At 50.8% G+C, this 19,646-nt stretch overlaps 1 protein-coding gene across 1 annotated transcript; it reads right to left on the reverse strand.

Annotated features, from left to right (window-relative positions):
* Positions 1 to 4,488: 4,488 nt before the first annotated feature.
* LOC105822796 (transcription factor CP2-like protein 1) lies at positions 4,489 to 13,762 on the reverse strand. The gene is made up of 15 exons (XM_012659829.1): positions 13,730 to 13,762; positions 12,603 to 12,706; positions 11,961 to 12,112; positions 11,753 to 11,826; positions 10,931 to 11,036; positions 10,715 to 10,821; positions 7,750 to 7,902; positions 7,333 to 7,500; positions 6,821 to 6,909; positions 6,583 to 6,637; positions 6,219 to 6,312; positions 5,748 to 5,838; positions 5,220 to 5,302; positions 4,664 to 4,809; positions 4,489 to 4,503 (listed from the first exon to the last, which is right to left on the reverse strand). The coding sequence occupies exons 1-15, from the start codon at positions 13,760 to 13,762 to the stop codon at positions 4,489 to 4,491; spliced, it is 1,470 nt and encodes a 489-aa protein (XP_012515283.1).
* Between the last annotated feature and the right edge of the window lie 5,884 nt (positions 13,763 to 19,646).

Below are 19,646 nucleotides of genomic sequence, written 5' to 3' on the forward strand. Positions count from 1 at the left end.
CCTTTTCTCTTCTGCCATGCCCCAAGAACCAAGGGAAATCTTTGAAGTGATGTCTTTTTTGTTCAAGTGGAAAAAGAAAACTTTGCCCCACTAAGTTTCTCTTGTCATTGTCTCTTATTAATTCAAATTTGTACCACACTGCTGCTCACACACATGTATGTGTTTCTTACCTTAACCTAAACCTTCTCAGCCCCTGAAGTCATTGTTCTACTTTTTTTTTTTTTCTTATTTTATGGCACTAGAGAATGAGAACCTAAAGTCTTAGAAATCCTAACTTGAAAAAGAATCTCTAACTGGCATGGTTTGATTAATTACCTTTCCCCTGAAAGATGAATGATTTTCTTTCCTAGTGCTATATAATAGATCTTGAATAAGTGAAACCTTTGCTGCTACTTTCCTGGGTTTACATCAGTTTTTTCCTTCCCTTAAGAATAATTTCTTATCTGTGCTTCTCTGATGGCTGTTAATTTCTAACAAGTGCAGGAAGGGGTGAGCTTGTGATTTCTTCTCTTAATCCCCTCCTCATCCCACTTCCAAATTACACACTAACCTCTGTATCCTAGAGCCTGTTGGCACATATACAAGATCTGTGGGACCGTGCTCATCAGAAGCTACCTGTGTTGCTTCTCACCATGCTGCAGCTCTCAGAGCTGACCCCTGAGTATCTGTGACTACCCACCCCAAAGGGTTACTGTAGGGGGAGAGAGGCCTTAATTTTGCTTTTCTCCATTCCTGTTTTATGACTTGGCCTTCAGATCCTTCCCACTCTGGCCTCCTCCTTTTTCCTCCCAGGAATTGTTTCCAGGTGACCTGCCACATGCATTTCCCAGCTGCTCTACTCACCTTTGCCCACCTTCCAGTGACCCTGAGAGCACAGACCCGAATAATGTGGCCTGTGCAGAACTCAGAGAACTGTGAGGACCACCCATGCCTGTTAAGACTCTGCTCGGGGACAGAGATGGATGGGTAAATGGTGCTGTTGGAGAAATTTTTTTTACCTTCAAACCAGGCTCTGTGTCATCCCTGCACCCCTCGCCCCCACCCATTCCCTGAGGGGGTAAGAAGCAGAGAGGGTGGTCCCAGCCGCTTGGCCTACCCTGGAGTGCTGCAATGTGTGGGAGCCGCTGCTTGCTTGTTTCTCCACCGGGCCTGCTCCAAATGCTTAGCCAATCTCTGGGGCCAACACAGTCCCCTACAGGGTGACTTAACAACAGGTTCCATTCGTTGTCCAAGTGACTGTGTTTCCACCCAATACTTTTGGCACTTCAGGATGGGGGGAGGGGGGTTATTTAAAATAAATAAAAATCTAAGGTGGCAGTAGAGGATTTCTTTTGCTTTAAAATCTTTGAACTAAAAAAATGTTTTTATATATAAATATATAAAGTAAATTGTTATGTAACTATTGTTTCCTGTATGTTCTAATTTTGTTTTATGATGTAATTAAAAGAAATAAGCTGTGAAGACTTTGCATTTTCCTGTGGAAATAGCCTGACTTGGAGCTGCGATTTTTAACGTCCTTGAACCCTCTAATTGCAAAGGCTCCTAAGGCTGAGTGAAGGGACTTCTTTTTGGTAGCCTTACCTTTTTTTAATAGCCTTTATTTAGTACTCATTTATTTATTCATTTAATACACTTTCAGTAGCCACTGTTTAATACCCTGAACTCCACTTATCCTCAAGAAACACAGAAGACATAATATGAATCAGAGGTGCCTTAATTAACTTGATGGCTAAAACCTGAGTCCCTTATCTCTGTGCAGCGCATTCGTTGTCCTTACCTTGACTAGGAAGGGGTGAGGATGGACTAGTGTAATGGTTAAACACAAGCTCAGAAGTCACATTGGCTGGGTCAGATCTGTGCCTTTCACCCATATGACCTGTCTTCATTGGTAAGGTGGGGAGAATAGTATCTACTTTACGGAGTAAGGAAGATTAAATGAGATGATGGCACATAGTAAACACTCATATGTTGGCTGCTGTTATTCCCTGCTGTTACTCCATATGTAGTCTGTGCTAAAGGCTTCCAGGACTGAGATACACAAAGGTAAATGCCACAGGGTCCCTATCCTTTTGGTAGAGATGAGCAGCGGAGCCAAACTGGCAACCTAAATCTAACTGTCATGTTACCTACCCTGCCGAGAAACACGCTTGGGTAGACCTGTGGAATCACAGACTTGTGCGACATTCATTCACTATGCTGCATAAGGTAAACACCTGGCCTAGATTTCTGAGGCTAACACAGTCCTAGGGATGCAAGCAGTGTCTGCTCAGCTGTTTAAATAAGTGAGCCCTGGCACTTTGTAGGTCTTTGAAATAGAAAAGCAGACTTCTCTTTGCCCGCATCCCTTGTTAATCAATTCAGCCAATATTTGGAGCCTTCACCCTTCCTGCCCTCCCTAGGCAGAGGCCACCTGGTTTAAGACCAAAGGTGATCAATAAATAATAAATGAGGTAAACGATCAATAAGTAATTATGCAGGTATTTTTAAGAGGGCACTTTGACTTGTCTTCTACTTCGTGCATATGAGTTTTTACTTTTCTGTGCTTTTGGTGATTTTTGTAATAAAACTTTGAGGGGAAGGAGCATGGGGGGAAAATCAGAACAATTTCAGGTGGATTACTGACCCAAAGTGAAAAGCAAAACTCTTTAAAATATGCATAGGCATAGAAAACAATTATTTTAGAGCCTTAATATAGAGAAAGATTCAAGGCCTAAAATAATAAAAAGATTAATAAATTCATCTGTATTTTTAAATTTAAAAAAGAAAAACAGGCCGGGCGCAGTGGCTCACGCCTGTAATCCTAGCACTCTGGGAGGCCGAGGCGGGCGGATTGTTTGAGCTCCGGAGTTCGAAACCAGCCTGAGCAAGAGCGAGACCCCGTCTCTACTAAAAAAAATAGAAAGAAATTAATTGGACAACTAAAAATACATAGAAAAAAATTAGCCAGGCATGGTGGCGCATGCCTGTAGTCCCAGCTCCTCGGGAGGCTGAGGCAGAAGGATCACTTGAGCCCAGGAGATTGAGGTTGCTGTGAGCTAGGCTGACGCCAAGGCACTCACTCTAGCCCGGACAAAAGAGTGAGACTCTGTCTCAAAAAAAAAAAAAAAAACCCTAGCTTCGGTGCTAGAGAATAGCTACAGTATTTCTTAAATTTCTGGAACCAAAGTTTTAAATAGGCAAAGTGATTTGAATATTGTATGGTCTTTTGGAGGCTTTAGTAATTAGTTTTTGCCAAAACTAACTGGGAAAAAAAAATCCAGCAAGGTCTATTATATTGTTTTAGACCCCATCCCTTGCCCTAGTTTGTAGTTTAAGCAGAGGGCATTTGCTCCAGGGGATCGTTAAACCAAGAAAATTGAATAGGCATAAAACAATACATTAAATATATATACCTTTTTAAAATTAACTTTTAAAACTTTAAAAGGGATAAGTAATTTTTTTCTTCTATCATTCTAGACCCAGTTGATTTTTAAATTTTTATTATTAAATTTTAAAACAAAATTTTAACACACTCATAGTGTTCAACTCCAACACTGCTTACGGTAAAAGCTCCGTATCATATTGCCAGTGTTTTTGCCTCATAAGCTTGGCCTGCTCAGAGGAGTGGGCAAGGGAGGCTGTGTCCAGGATTCCAGCAACCACTGCTGCTAAACGGAAAGAAAAGTGAGGTTGAAAGCTACTGGCCTCCTCCCCTGGGATAAGACACGATACGGTTTGGCCTCAGTCAGCTGAGGGGTTTAATAAGGCTTCTGATGAGCAAGGAGAACCAGGCTGGCATCAGTCTCTTTTTGCAGCGGAGCTCCACTGGGCCTAGGTTAGGACCAAGTAGTAGCCATCTGGATTCTGCACTGACAGCAGTAAAAAGGGCACCACTGAGATGAGGCAGGTCCCCAACCTCCAAGCTGCCGACAGTGCATCTGCCACACCCAAGTATTCATCCAACCCTACTTCAAATCCACCTCTCGCTAGCCTGTGAACTGTATGCCAGGCTGACCAGCTCTGGCATGGCAGAGGGGTAGAAAGGCAGGCATCTAAATAAGCAGACCACAGCAGACTGCTCAGAGTTGCTCTGTACCAGGTGATACAGCAAGCACCTACCCTTCTACCTTATGTATTTGAGGGAGGTGGGAGAGGGGTGGAGGCCTTACCGTATCTAATAAACTTCCTGACAACAGCAACTGGAGTATTTTTTCCTTCACAAGAATGCATTTATTCAGTCACATTTTTCCTAAGCAATAAATAACTCTTTTGTCTATGTGAATTCGTCTCCCTTTGAGACAAAGCTGGCGTTCAGCAGATGTTTGTCAGTTGATTGGGACACAGCCTCGCCAGCACACTCACAAACCTTCAAAAAACCTTTCAGTCTCATCTAGGAGACAGAATACACTCTAAGCAGTGGCATCGCCCTTTCTAGGGCCAGCCAGACCTACTCCTCTCACTCCAAAGTCCCTACCTTTCTTCACCATGGCCACAAAGTGTGACTCATCCTTAAGATTCCGGACCCTGTAAGGGAGAAGTGGTCATGAAGACAGTTCACTCTTGGAGCCAAACAGAATAAGCCGTGACATGGAAAAGGAACCTGGATGGGAAGAGACAGCTGGCTCTGAGGTGAAAGAGTAATCAAGGCCTCCTCTGGGACTTGTGGCAGGGGACAGCCTTTTACCTGGTCGCTGAGGAGAATGAGGATGCCCCCAGCGCCTTGGTGAAAAAGACAGTGGATCTGATTGGCTGGGAGGACCAGTAGCTCAGCCAGTTTCCCCATCAACTCCACAGCACTGAGTTCATCCAGAGAGATCTCTTGATAAAAGCCTGGGAGAGTGGGCAGCACAGAGGGAGGGGTCGGGGAGGAGAAGTAAAGAAGGGAAAAAGCTTATCAATCTACTCCACCTTTCATCCCTCACCTTCGGGGAGGCCTCTGAGGGCATCCCCCAGTTTAAAGATAGGACACCCACATAGGAATGACTGAAACCCAAGTACAAGATTATAATGTTCTAATGCCACATACTCGTAGAATGACAAAATCAGTCCAGGCGGGGGAGTCAAAACAGAGGAATTCTGGAAAGAGAGAGGACTTATCTGGTCATGGAAGGCAGGGGGATGCCAAGGAGGGCATCCTGGGTCCCAGGAATGGTGGGGCATCACCCTCTCCCCAGACCAGAAGAGGTTTCATGCAGCCACACGTGAATTTCTTGTATTTTGGAGAGAGGCCAGAATCTCACCTGCATTGGGGTTCTCAGGAACCTCGTTCTCTTGCCTAGAGGCCTCCTGAGCCACATATAAAGTCAGCCGGTGACGGATGGGTCTGGGCCAGAAAAAGTCTATGTATCAGCCCTTCATACCTGAACTAACAGCTCCTACTTCTAGCCTCCATCCCTAGGAGAGACCCCTGCCTCCTCTCAGGTCTCTAGGAAGGGAGGTCACTATGCAATTATTGGGCACTTAAGGGATGCTGGACCCTGAGGGAGAAAAAATGAGAAAAACCCATCTCTGTCCCCAGAAGTTGAGTGATGCAGGTGGAGTGTCCACAGGAAGGAGGTCACAGGAGTCTAACTTTTCAGCCCAGCCTTGCTAGCTTTGCTCTGTGACCTTGGGCTCATCACTGTCCTTGGGTCTGTAAAAAGAGAGAGTGGGACCAGGTGGTCTTTAAGGTGCCTTCCAGCTTGAACATTCTATGAAACACATCTGCTAGCTGAGCTGGTAAGGGCCACTACAGTGGGAAGGGGACCTTGGTTGGCAGTGCCCAGCACCTGTCTCTAAGAGTATTGAAAAGACAGATCCCGTCGGCAGCCCCACAGATCTGGATAAGGTCCCGGCGGGTAAGCTTCCGCAGATCGGTGCCTGCAGAGTCAGACGGGGCCAGATTGGAGGAAGAGGCCTGGGATGAAGGGCAGGAGGCAAGGGACAGTCTATTAGTTTACACATAGCCCTAGTATGCCCAGACACAGGGGTCAGACTTGGTTTCAAATCCCAGCTCTGCCACTCGATAGCTGTGTGTCCTTGGGCAAGTTGTTTAACCTCTCTGGACCTTGTCCTCAAGGGGGGGTACTATATAAATCATGTGGGATAATACATAAGAGAGCCTAGAGCAGTGTCAGGTAACTCTTAGTCCTTAATAAATGTTAAAGGGCACAGAGCAAGCCAAGACAGACAGGTTTCCTGCCTGAGTGTCCCACCCTCAGTCCCATACAGGTCTGGTCCCTGCCAGGTGCCAGCCTCACCAGTGAAATTGGCCAGCATCCGGCAGTAGCTGGAGAACCGGTGCTGATGCAACCACTGCTGCGTCTCTGAGATGGAGGCTCCAGGGTTCAGGTCCTGAGGCAGAAAGGGAGCGGTCCAGGTAACACCTTGGACCCGTGACCTGAGAACAAGGGAGAATGGAAACAGCCCCTCCCTTGGGGGGGTTCCAAGTCTGAAAGGGGAGGCTCCTGCGCAGTCCTATCTGTAAATTACAATCTCCGGCCACACCATATCTGGCCACCAGGGGGCAGGACCACACTATTCTGGATAATCCTGGAGCAGCGAGATGAAGCGGCTGAGCAGCTTTTGGTACAGTGGTTGGGAAGTTGGAAGGGCAAGACTCACCTCAGCTGGGCTACACCCCAAGGTGTCCAAAGCGAATGGCGGCGAGGAACAGAGCCTGTGAGGAGGAGCAGAGGTTCAGGGACCATGCGGAGCCGTGCAAGCTCTCTCCCTCCCCACACACCCTGCCCCAGGATCAGAGCTGCCGGGTCCTCTCCCAGACGTTCCCTTCAAACCTCAGCCGCACTCTCAGCCCTGCTCCTTTCCCAAAGGGCCCATAGGAAGTATCCTCCCGCCTCACCTGTCTGGGGACAGGAGCTTGCAGGAGTTAGGGGAGGTGAGACCAATAGGGCTGAGAGGCGGCCGGTGGGGCTCTGGCCACGGTGAACACTGTGGGCAAACAAACAGCCGGTGTCCCAAGGGCAGTGGTGGCTGTTTGCTCACCTCCCTCCATCTGTCTGCTCAGAGTTGACAAGGGGCCTGCCTTGGCTCTGACCAGGACACTGAGTTTCAACACACAGGATGCGAGCAAACTAGCTGCAGGTCCGGAGGAGTCGGGGAAGGCCCCTGGAAGAGCCATCCGGGAGAGGCGGCAGCAGGAGAGCAGGCGTCGAGGCAGAGGGCGCGTTGCGCACAGGGAGGTGGTGGCTATGGCAGGACGCAAGAGAGGCTGCCTGGAAGGTGTCAGCTCCCAGGAGCCTCAAACAACAGCTGGGGCGGGGGGTGTCCTCTGCGGAAGCAGAAATCATTAGGGGGGCTGCGATAATCCTGGAGCAGTCACAGCCCTTGCAGCCTCCATTTCACCGTCTTTACACTGGGGTTCTTCTCTCCAAATCCCCGCTCCTGCTCTTGCCGCCCCAACACGCACACCTCCGGGAAGACCGTGCTCGCACAGGCGGTCTGATACTTGTCTCTCTCATGCAGGGGCTGTTTCTCGATCTTCTCCCAGTCAGTTTTCAGTTTCCGGTCAGCTCCTTTAGGCTACAGGGGGGTGATAAGAAAGCCTCAGAGGCCCCTTCTGTACCTGCCCACCTGCGTTTAGCGGGCTCTATTGGGTGGGCTCTGAGAAGATCAAGCCCTGTCTCTCTGTGTACAGAAAAGGAAACAGTCCCAGAGATGGGGCACGGCAGGCTGAGGGTCCACGGGGAAGCAGGGCCAGAACCCACACAGCCAGCGAGGCAGGTGACAGCCCTGCAGGGGAGGAAAGAGGGGCCCCAGAGCTGCCTGTACCTTGAACGCCTTGATGAGGCAGCCAGCCGAATGCAGGTGCTCCGGCGGAAGCTCCTTGTCCCTGGGCTTGAAGGTGTCGATCTGGAGGCGAAAAGGGACACCTTTCTCTCCACCTTTCTTCCGAGGCGTGAACTCAGTGCTGAGGCAGTGAATCTGGGGTGGAGAAGAAGCCACGAGAAAGTAGGGTGACTCCAGGTCCCACCCACATTCAAAGGAGACCACCCGAAACCTGTTAGTTACCTGCCTGTCACCAGTCAGCCACTTACCACAACTTTCCATCTCCAGTGTCTTTTTTTTGAGACAGAGTCTCACTCTGTTGCCCGGGCTAGAGTGCCACGGCGTCAGCTCATAGCAACCTCAAACTCCTGGGCTCAAGCGATCCTCCTGCCTCAGCCTCCCGAGTAGCTGGGACTACAGGAATGCGCCACCATGCCCGGCTAATTTTTTCTATATATATTTTTAGTTGTCCAGCTAATTTCTTTCTATTTTTAGTAGAGATGGGGGTCTCGCTCTTGCTCAGGCTGGTCTCGAACCCCTGAGCTCAAAGGATCCTCCTGCCTCGGCCTCCCAGAGTGCTAGGATTACAGGTATGAGCCACCCTGCTGGACCCTATTCTTTTTTTTTTAAAGAGCCAAGAGATGGAAGTAAGAACAGTGTCTATTGTTAAAGCATCACTTTAGTAGGTTCTTTCCCTTGTTCCAAATCCTTCAAAGGTTCCCCATGCTTACGGGATAAGAGGCAAAGTTCCTAACCCAGGCATTGAAGTACTTTGAAAGTCAAGTCAAGCCTTGCTGTGTGGCCACTCTTCTCACCATCGGTGAACCCACTGGCCCGCCTGGGCCACCCTAGTCATGACCCCAACACACAGTATAGTCCCCTAGAGGTCTCTACCCAGAAACCCCTCCCTACTTCCATCTGAGCCAAGTACTGCATGGGACATACTTACACTAAAAAATGATTTATTTAAAATTCAAATTTAACTGAACATCCTATATTTTATTTGCTAAATCTGGTAATCTACTCCAGGAAGCCTTCCTGGCCTGCCACCCCGCACAGCCTGCAGCTCTGCGTTCTGCCTGGCACCAGGATCCTAAGGGCAAGCAGGGTCTCCCTCCATTCATGCCCGCTGCCCGCGATGGCCCCCCCACACTTCCGTGCAGAACAGCTAGAGGGGCTGACTTTGCAGTGAGGAAACTAAGGTTCACAGAGAGTATGGGACCTAGGCAGGGTCCGTGCTGGGGACAAACTAGAATTGTGTCACATCTGCCTAACTCCTAGTCCAGGTGCTTAGATCACTGAAAAAAGTGGTGACAAGTATCGTTCAAGGATAAAGGGAAATGTATTTCACGTAGAAAGCGTGGAGGACACTGAAAAAGTATAAAGAAGAATGCAGGCATCTCCCGTCCCTGCACCTCTCAGAGACAGCTGCTGTGACATTCAAGTATTGTTTCTTCCTATCTTCTCTGGGCAAAGAAAAAAAAATGTTCTTCTTTTACCCAGCACTTCCATTTCAATAAATTTATCCTACAGTGGTTTTGGTAAGTACACAAAGATACACGTACCAGCTGTTCATGGTAGCAACATTTTTTAAAAATTAAAAGATTTTAAACAATCAAAATATCCATCAGAAGAGGACTGACTTGACTGGGTGTGGTGGCTCAAGCCTGTACTCCCAGCATTCTGGGGGATGGAGATGGGAGGATCCCTTGAGCTCAGGAGTTCGAGACCAGCCTGAGCAAAAGCGGGACCCCGTCTCTACTAAAAATAGAAAAAATTAGCCGCGCGTGGTGGCGTGCACCTGTAGTCCCAGCTACTCAGGAGGCTGAGGCAGGAGGATCCCTTGAGCCCGGGAGTTTGAGGTTGCTGTGAGCTAGGCTGACGCCACGGCACTCTAGCCCAGGCGACAGAGTGAGACTCTGTCTCAAAAAAAAAAGGAAGAGAATTGGCTTTTAAATAAGTTATAGTACAGGCATACATACAATGAAAATTTTGTAATCATTAAAATGATGTCTCTGAAAAATATTTAACGACAAAGGAAACTTCTTTCCTATAAGTTAAGAAAATATAGACTACAAACTTGAATTTAAATTTTGACTCTTTGTTCCTGATCCAGTACTGAATAAAGGAATAAATAAATAAATAAATTTCGATTTCTATTTTGTAAAAAAAAGATGGGAAGGAAAGAAAGAAAATGAACATTAGTGCTTACTTTGGCAACACGTATACTAAAACTGGAAAGATACAGAAAAGATGAGCATGGCTCCCACAAAAGGATGACCTGCAGATTCATGAAGCTTCCATATTTTTTTTAAAAAGAGTATGAACATTAAATTCAATAAATTTTACCCAAATGCCATCCTATCTACAGAATGGATGCATCAGTTTGCATTCTCAGGATGTAAGGATGTCTGTTTCCTCAAATCTTACCAATAATAGTTTTTTTTTCAGTCTTTGCCAATTATATATATGGAATCTCAACTAGCATTTCTCTGACTGGTTTGAACTATCTATATTTATTGCAATTTGAGTCCTTCTTATATATAAATTGTCTGCTCATATCCTGTGCCAAATTTTCTATTGATCTTTTATCTATTTTTCTTATTGATGTATAAGAACTCTTTATATATTAAGGATATAATACATTGTATATCATATGTGGCAAATATTTTCCCTTTTGATGTTTCCTTTTAATTTTGCCTATTTATTTCAGACACTACTTTTTATGAAGCTAAATCCTTCCCTGTGTTTTGTAGTTTCTTCCATCGCTTTAATGTTTAACAAGTCCTTTCCTATGTTGAGATTTGATAAACATTTATCCATAGTTTTTCTTCAAGGTGCTTTCTGGCAGAGCTTCATTCTTATTGTCCCCTCACCCCTGCCCAAGTTCACCTTCCTTTCCCAAACCTACATTGCTGCCACCCCCATCTGACCTCCCGCCTCCTCCCAGTGCCAGCTCCAGACTCACCTGTAGGAAGAGGGACGTCTTCTTGGTTGGGTCCCAGAGAAACTCCACTGTGTTGAGTTGGGAGGGCAGCACTTGGGGTTCTATCACTCCCACAGAGAGTGCAACATCTACAGGTACCGGGTGGCAAGCAGGGTGCAAGGCTCAGCCCTCCCAGTCCGCAAGGACTTCCGAGCCAGAAAGTGACTTGAAGAGTCCCTGGTCCCTTCCTATACTCACCGATGTCCAGGATGCGGTCCCCAGGCCGGCTCCACCTCCAGCCATCCAGCTGCTGCTGCTCCATGTACTGCAGGCGCCGATCGTGGAACACCACTCGCACCACGCTCTGCAGTCACAGGAGGGTGTGACGTCAGAGGGTGCCAGGGCATTTGGGAACCAGTCTTTGTGCCTGTGTAGACCAGCTTTCCCACTCTCTACCCCACTTGCTTCCCACGCCCTGGAGGCGTTAGGACTGAGAATCACTAGATCAGTGTTCAAATGCCCATCTGCCACTCACACTGTGATACTGAGGAAGTAATGTACAGGCCCTGAGCCTCAGTTTCCTCATCTGTAAAGTGGGGGAGTCAATGCCTTCCCACCCTCAGTTGCTCTACCCTTTTCTTTGCAGCACGACACCATTTGTAATTGCATGTAATTTGTGTAATTTGCTGTTTGTCGTAATAGAATAAGAGCCTGCTGGGGAAGGAAACTGTCTCTTCACTGCTCATCCCTGGCTCATGGAACATTTTCTGGCATAGAATGGGGGCTAAATAGATGACGTTTTGAGAAAAGGTCATGTGTGTGAATGACACTGTATGAATGTATTTCTAAATCTCAGCTCTGCTACTTATTGGCTCTGTGTCCTTGAGAAAATACTTAATCTCTCTGTGCCTGTTTCCTCAATGACTTCTGCCCACCCCTGAGCTGTTGTGAGGGTCAGATTCAGTGACGGACCTGAGAGGGTTCTACTTGACAATGACATCACAGTGAGGACATCGGCTTCCTGCCCAGAGGGACAGTCACACCCAGCCTTTGCCAATTCTAGGGAGGGGGTGCACCTACTTTCAGCAGCCGGGGGCACTGAGTGGCATCACCCAGCTTGGGGTTGCAGAGCAGCCGCACCTCGTATGACCGGCCTGGGAGAGATTAAGGGGATGTGTGAGCCGCATTCTGAGGGGAGAGGGGCACCTGCCACCTCCAGCCCACCCTGGGCCCAGCTTTCAGAGCCTGCTGCCCACTTTGCCCCTTCCCCTTCCCAGGCCCAGCGTACCCTGGTTCAGGTAGGTGAGGGTCTCCTCCTGCTGCTTCACGGCTGGTGAGGTGGCTGCACTGAGCACGTACTGGAACACGGGCCAGCGGGGCTCCGTGCCGGCGATGTTGGGCAGCTCTTCCTGCTTCAAGTAGGGCAAGGCCAGGGGCTCCCTGCCAGGGAGAGGAGGGCACTGCTGGCTTCCTGCCCTGTCCCGGCCACCCCCTCAGGGGCTTTGACTCTATGCTGGACCCTCCCTCCAGGGAACCTACAGTTCCTGCAGCAGGCACCCCAGCAGCAGCCGGGGCCTTAGGGACCCCCATTCAGCTCCTCTGTCCTCCGGGAGACCTCCCTTAAAGTGCTAATCCCAGATTTGTGGCTGTTCCACTAAACAGCTGCCTCAATCACTTGTCTTTGCAACCACAGGGCCTGCCTGATACCCAGGAAATGCCCAACAAACGTATCCTGCGTGGGTGGGTGATCAGGGTGTTTTGAGATGCTCCAGGACCTGCTAAATTCCAGGTGCAGTTGACCGCTTCCCTGCCTCCAAAGGAGCCCAAGAGCAGGAACCCTGTTGCCTTTGGCTGGAACGAGACGGCTCCACCGTGTCTGCCCCAACTTTAGACCAGGGCCTTCCTGGCGGCAGGGGGATCTGGCGCATACCTGAGCAGGCTGCTGGGGGGCCCTGGGTACTGTTCGCCAGGACCAGGCCACAGATGCTCTGGCTGGTTGTGTAAAACAGCATTTCGGAAAAGGAGCAGGGCCAGCTGTGTGACAGCTCAGTGCAGGCTTAGGCTGGACCCACTGGGCCTCCCAGCTGGGCCTCTGCCTTTATACACAGAAGAGCACCTGCCAGGGTGGAGCAGGGCTGGGGCCTCCTATTGGCTGAGCTCCCAGGGCTCTAGGGACCTCGGCACCCGCTGGGGCAACCCCAGTTGGGGGGAATCAGAGCTGGTGTCCCCAGGGCTGCCCTCCAATCATTAACTTGAAGTGGAGATGGAGTTACAGCAAAACAAAGTCACAAGGATGGACATCCAGTCCCACACTTGTCCCCAAGAGGTCCAGGGACAACAAGGGGCACACTCAGGCTTCAGGACTGGCCCCAGATCCATAGCTAGGCAGAGTGCTGGAGACCCCTGAGCCTGATGGGAGAGGAGACTGTCCACTCTAAGGAACAGGACACGCCAACGCACAGCGTCTCCTAGACCCGCGAAGGGCCTTTGCAGCCCACTGCCCTCCCTCCTCTGCGGGTGCACATGTGCGCGCGCACACACACACACACACACACACAGGCATGGTGGGGACAGGCACCCGTCCTTTAGCTGAGGGCTGCCTGGCCAGGCCTGGGATTTACAGAATACAGCCCAGCTTGTTGTGGCAACACCCCAGCGGTGCTGGGCGGAGGGGGAGGTGAGCCAGAGTGTCCCCAGGTAGGGCAGCTCAGGGGCTCCAGCGGGACCAGTTACTTTGCCCCTTCCCTGCCCTAGGGTTTGGAGCAGGCTGTGTTTATGGACAAACACAGCCTGTCTGCTGGCGGGGGTGGCATGGTTTCTTTCCTCACGTTCAGCGCCTGTTGTCACTGTACACAGACAGCCCCAGCCCCCTGCCCACTTCCCACTACTATGTTTGGTAGAAACAGACCTAGGGCCTTGCACAGAGCAGAAACAGGCCTCTAAAAATGTGGCCTGACCTCGTGTGACCCCAGCTATCCCGGCTCCCTTCCTGATTCTAGGGGCCCTGCCTCGGGGAGAGGCGAAGCCAGAGAGAGTCCTCCTCCCCTGGTCTGGCACCTCCATCGCCAGGTACCTGGGTCCCTGGTCCATACTCGCTCTCTCCTCCCCTGAGTCCAGCTGAATGAACGTGGGGAGTACGGGGAGGAGCCATGAGGCCACGGAAACAGCCCTGTCTGCGGGGCCAAAAAAGAAGCCCAAGTCCCTGAGATCCCCCTTGTAAGATCTCTCCAAGATGGTGAGAACCAACTCGTTGCCCAAAGTTGGATTCCAGGCCAGGAACCCTGGAACCCTCCAAGGGAAGGCAGAGCAGGGTCCCAGGAAGGGCGGGGTGTGCAGCAGGGGCACAGGAGGGGTCCCTGAGGGGCCTGGGGAGAGGGGTGGTCTGAGCGAGGTGGGGCAGGGGAGATGAGCAGGGGGGCGAGGCTTCTGGGTGGATGGAAAAAGGGGAGAAGCTACTGTGGCTGCCCTTTGAGGACACCAGCGGGAGCTGGTACAGGCTGGGTCTGCGACTCCGGAACCCAATCCCCCACCTGCTCACGGCCACTTTCTCCTCGCCCATCTCAGAGTCCCTGGGCTTCCCTCCCCATCGGGGTATTGCTGGGCCTGTTCCTAGTTTTCCTCGGGCCTCTCTCTAAGGGAAAAAGCCGGGGCCTGAGGCAGATGGAGCTGGGCGGTCGCACCCCCACCCAGGCTCTCACCGTGCGCCCGGGCTAGGCACAGCACAGGGTCTGCGCGACCCGTCCGCAGGTCCAGAGGAAACTTCTGGTCCAGCCCTCCCGCTCTGCGGAGGAGGAGTCGCAGGCCCCGGGTTGGTCTGAGGTCCCAGGGGGCAGGGGCACTGCCCAGACTCGTCTCTTTACATTCCCGAGCCTGTTTCCTCATCTGTGAAATGGGGGCCAGGTCCCCGTCCCACTCTGCGTGGCAGTGAGGGTTAAAGGCAACTCTGTGCAGTCACATCATACTCCAGAGTTTAACCCCAAGGGCTCCGCCCAGGGCAGCGGGAGATACTCCCAAGGACCCCAGCGCCCTTAGCAGAACCCGGTCCTGGGGGTACAGACATGACCACTCCGGAAACTGTCCCCCACAGACCATTTCAGGGACAATTTTTTGGGTACGATTTTTTTTAATGGATTTTTTTTCTCACTTGAAATGCTCTATCATTTCTGGACCATGCATAACCCGATCCTAATAATACAATTTGGTGTTCCCTAAGCCCACAAAGTAATTTTTTATCTGTAAAAATTGCTGAAAAATAACAATTCAGTGTCCTTCTTCTCTAACCAAAATGTTCGTTTGGTTTCTATCACCAGGCAAAGTTCCAGCCGGAGAGCTAGAGAGTGAGGTCTACTCCTCCCTCCAAGAAAGGCTGAGAGGGCAAGCTGTCTCATTCATTCATTCATTCATTCAACAAAACGCTATTGAGTGCCTACTGTGTGCCAGGCTCTCTTTCAGGGTACCCGGGGGGCTGGAATCCTGCCTTAGCCGGAGCTCAGGCACCCCGTGCTCCCCCACATTGGTGGCCAAAGGGGTGTGCCTGAGTCCCAGGCAAAGCAATGAAGAAAGAAATAGATTGGAGCACGCGGGACTTTTCAGACATTGGACACACACACACAGCTGACAGTTCCATATGGCAATCTGTGGTCTGTGTGTCTCTGTACACAAATGCCCCCACCCGGGGAGGGGGCGGGAGGGTCCCTCTTCCTAGCAAAATGTCTCTGACGCCTCGGGGTGCGCAGCTCCACAGGGCACTACCCACGCGCAGCCCTCTCCCTGGGCAGCTCTCTCTGTTCATGATTCAGACTTGCTACCGGCTTAACCCTTCCTGCGGCCCAGCGCCGGCGCTCACTTCTGCTCTCCACGCCCTGTCTCTGTGCTTCGGCGCCCTGCCACATTCCTTCGTAGCAACTACCCGATGTGCAGTTTATTCTTTGTGTATTTTGTCTAATGTCTCTTTTCCCATCGGAGTGGAAGCTTCTTAGGGACTAAGAGAGGTGCGCTAGTGTTAGGGTTAAGAGCATGTTTCTCCAAAGAGACTCTGAGTTCAAACACAGCTGTGTAGCCTTTGGCAAGTCGCTGAACCTTTCTGAGCCTCTTGTTACAACTGCATATGGGGGATGATGAGAGCTTCTACTCCATAGGTGGAGAAAATAATTGAACCCTCAGTAAATATCATTATCTTTTTTTCCATTGTATCCTCAGCTCCTAGTACATTGTAGGTTTATTTATTTAATACTTAAAAGTATAGGTTTAGCTTATAACACTTGTAAGTGCAGGGAGTCTGTTTAATAAACAGTTCTCCAGTTCTCACTATGACTTCAGAGTGCTTTTCAAACTATTAATATCTTTCTTATGTGGTAGATATGATTTTCTTCTAGTATTCTATGAATTGCTCTCCATTCTATAGATGGGGAAACTGAGGCTCAGAGAGGTTAAGTAGTTAACCCAAGGTCACATAGCTAGGGGGAGACAGAGCCAGGATTTGAACCCAAGCCATCTCAGTCACAGTCTCTGCTCTTAATCACTGCCCTATGCCCCAATCTGCCAGATAAACATATTTGGGCTTTTAAAGCAAATCCCAGGCAAGGCTGGGCACAGTGGCTCACACCTGTAATCCTAGCACTTTGGGAGGCTGAGGTGGGAGGATCACTTGAGGCCCAGAATTTGAGACCAGCCTGAGCAACACAGCGAGGCCCCCATCTCTACAAACAATAGAAAAATTAGCCAGGCTTGGTGGCTTGCGCCTATAGTCCCAGCTACTCAGTAGGCTGAGGCAGGAGGATCACTTGAACCCAGGAGTTTGAAGTTGCAGTGAACTATGATGACACCACTGCAACTCTAGCCTAGGAGACAGAGCGAGACCCTGTCTCAAAAAAAAAAAAAAAAAATCCCAGGCAACATACCAATCTGAAGAACTGGAGAGTGAACTCTACCCTTCCTCCAAAGAAAGAGGGGCTGAGAGGAGAAGCATTCCTCATGCATGCATTCATTCATTCATTCACTCAACAACTCCCAAAGAGGCATCAGACCCAGTGATGGAGGTGACCTAGGGCCTTTCTGAACTTCAGCCTCCCCAGCTGCCAAATGGGCAGAAAATACTTTCTGTTCCTCTCTGGTCCGTGAGCTGTGAGGATGGGTAACGTGAGCGACAGTGGCTGGGTTGCTGCGGTTTTGACCGACAGGGAGGGGTTCTGACCACGTGGTGGAAGGGTAGGAAACAGGACTTGGGGTCTCCACACAGTGGCTATGATAGGCGTCCTGCTTGACTTGGGAATTCCCTTGGGATGAACAGTGAGCTGCACACAGGAGGGAGGGAAAGAACTTGCAAGCGAGGGAAGCAGCTTGCCCTGAGGATTCGGGGCTGTGCCGCCTGGCTGGAGGAGCCCCTGTCCCACTGCACATGAGGTAGAACAGGTCCCGTTACAGACAAGGAAACAGAGGTATGCAACTCGCCCAAGGTCGTAGCAAGGAAGGAGTGGGCTGGAACCTGAGTCACCTCCCTGTCCTGTAAACCCACCACCTATCCAGTCGCCCAAGCTGAGACACAGGACTTCTTCCTGTATCCTATCCCCACTATGAAGCCTTTGGTCAGAGGATGCTGGGAGCCTGCTACCTCGGCTCTCTGTTTCCAGCATGCTGCCCTTGGAAGCCTGAGGGACCTCCCCAAGACACAGGAATGACCGAATTACTCCTCTACAGAGAACCCTCCATGGCCTCTGATCAGTCTCAGAGCCGTTCGCAAGCTGGGCTGTGGAAGCCCCTACGAAACCATGGCCCATCTTCCAGGCCATCCGTGGTACACAATGGTTAGCACTTAAAAATCATTTTTCTGGGGCCGGGCGGGGTGGCTCACGCCTGTAATCCTAGCACTCTGGGAGGCCAAGGCGGGAGGATCCCTTGAGCTCAGGAATTCGAGACCAGCCCGAGCAAGAGCGAGACCCTGTCTCTACTAAAAACAGAAAGAAATTAGCTGGACAACTAAAAATATATAGAAAAAATTAGCCGGGCATGGTGGCACATGCCTGTAGTCCCAGCTACTCCAGAGGCTGAGGCAGGAGGATTGCTTGAGCCCAGGAGTCTGAGGTTGCTGTGAGCCAGGATGACGCCACGGCACTCTAGCCCAGGCAACACAGTGAGACTCTGTCTCAAAAAAAAAAAAATCATTTTTTTGGTAGGAAAACTAACATGGATATTCTTGGGGTCAAATGTAAGGCTTGCAGAAATGTTTAAAATAGAGCCATGTCTTTATTCTTATTTTTTTTTTAATAGAGACAGGGCCTCACTCTGTTGCCCCAGCTGTAGCACAGTGGTGCCATCATAGCTCATGGCAACCTCAAGCTCACCTCAAACTCCTGGACTCAAAATAGGCTTGGTATTTTTGTAGAGACAGTAGGTTGCCCAGGCTGGTCTCGAACTCCTGGCCCCAAGTGACCCTCTTGCCTCGGCCTTCCAAAGTCCTGGGATCACAAGTGTGAGCCACCACACCCCATCTGAGCCATAGCTTTAAATGCCCTTCAAGTTCAGAGTGAACCACTTTGCCCACCCCCTACCCCCCCCACCTCCGCCATGGTATCTCTGGATTGCACAGCTGGGCTCCAGGGAGTGAGTCTGAGAAGCCCCTTTGTGCAGGAAAACCCGGCTTCCTGACCCGGCACTCAAGGCCATTTGTCCACTTTTTTCTGCCTTCACGCTCACCACTCCTTCGCCTCCTTGCTTACTGGCAGCTTCTGGAACAGGCTGTTCTGTTTCACTCCTCCATACTTTTGCTGTTCCCTCTGCCTGGAATATTCTGGTTCCTTCTGCCTTCCAGTCCACTCGATAGCCTCTGTAAACTCAGCTTGAATCGCAGCCCAGGTGAGCTCAGAGAGGCCCTCTGCGTGATCAATCTCTCGGTCAGGACTTACAGGAGGGCCTCAAATGCAGAGACTAGGCGCCCTCCGTGCCCAGAACCACCCCAAGCACTTAGTAGGACTTCAAGGCTTAGATGTCTCAAATGTAGACTCTCACAGCCCCCGCCTTGGCCCCCTCCCTGAAGGACGTCCAGTGCTGCTTTCTGTGCGGTCTGCAGGGGGCGGTGTGTGCCCAGGCTGGCCCCAGGGTCCCCAGCTGCTCCGGCTGGGTCTGGCGAGAACCTCTCCCAGGAGCTAACCCCAGGGGAGGAGTTAAAGGCAGGTTCCCTCCTCTCTGCCTCAATGTCTGCTGGGCATCACAACACTCACACTTCTCCGACACAGTAAACCACGGGCACCCTCACCTCTGACACCCCATCCAGCTGCGTCCAGACTTCATCCTCCCTCCTTTCCGTCAATACCCCCACCCCAGGCTGTGCCAGGCCTCCTCTCCAGCAAAGATGCTCCTGTAAGACTTGGGGGCCCACAGTGCTCATCTCTCCAAAATTCCAACCCCTAAACATCCCCCTCTCCACTGGGCTGCACCCGCTTGCTCACCCCAAAGTAATGACATTGCCGTTACCTTGGTAACAGATGCTTTGTGGGTGGGTAGGGGAATGGACCACAGAAAGAAAGCGGTGGCTTCAGGACACTATCGGAGGCGTGGGGGGCGGTATAGACAAACTGGCACAGAGCTGGGGAGGGACAGCCAGGGGCTATGATGCCCAACCCCCACCCTGCCATGGCCCCTGTCAGCCCTGTGCCCCCAGCCTCAAGGAGAAAAGAAACAGAACAGAAGGGCATGTCTTCCTGGAGAGAGGGGTTTCTTCATTGAGGAGAAGGAAACGTCCCCAACCCCACTATCTTCTCACAGAAGCACAGGTCTCCCGGAAAGCCTGTCCTTTTTGATGGGCACAGGGGTGGGGGTGCAGGGGGTCACTCACACTGGAGCCTGTGTTGTTCCCCTCCAGGAAGCCTGGGGCACAGAGAGAGGGAACAGCTCACCCAATCTGTGTTAGGGACAGTGCCACAGGCAGTGGGAGGGCGGCTCTATGCCAGTGTCCCAAACATGAGGTGGCGGGGGGGGG

Source organism: Propithecus coquereli, unplaced genomic scaffold, assembly GCF_000956105.1.
Source record: "Propithecus coquereli isolate 6110/MARCELLA unplaced genomic scaffold, Pcoq_1.0 Scaffold119, whole genome shotgun sequence".
Classification (NCBI taxonomy): domain Eukaryota; kingdom Metazoa; phylum Chordata; class Mammalia; order Primates; family Indriidae; genus Propithecus; species Propithecus coquereli.

Excerpts from the sequence above, each read along its gene's own strand:
- LOC105822796 (XM_012659829.1), bottom strand. The coding sequence starts at position 13,762 with ATGGACCAGGGACCCAGGTACCTGGCGATGGAG. Across the intron at positions 12,113-12,602 it reads CCCCCCAGCAGCCTGCTCAG|GGAGCCCCTGGCCTTGCCCT; the intron begins GTATGCGCCAGA and ends TCTCCCTGGCAG. Across the intron at positions 5,839-6,218 it reads GATGCTGGCCAATTTCACTG|GCACCGATCTGCGGAAGCTT; the intron begins GTGAGGCTGGCA and ends CTGACTCTGCAG.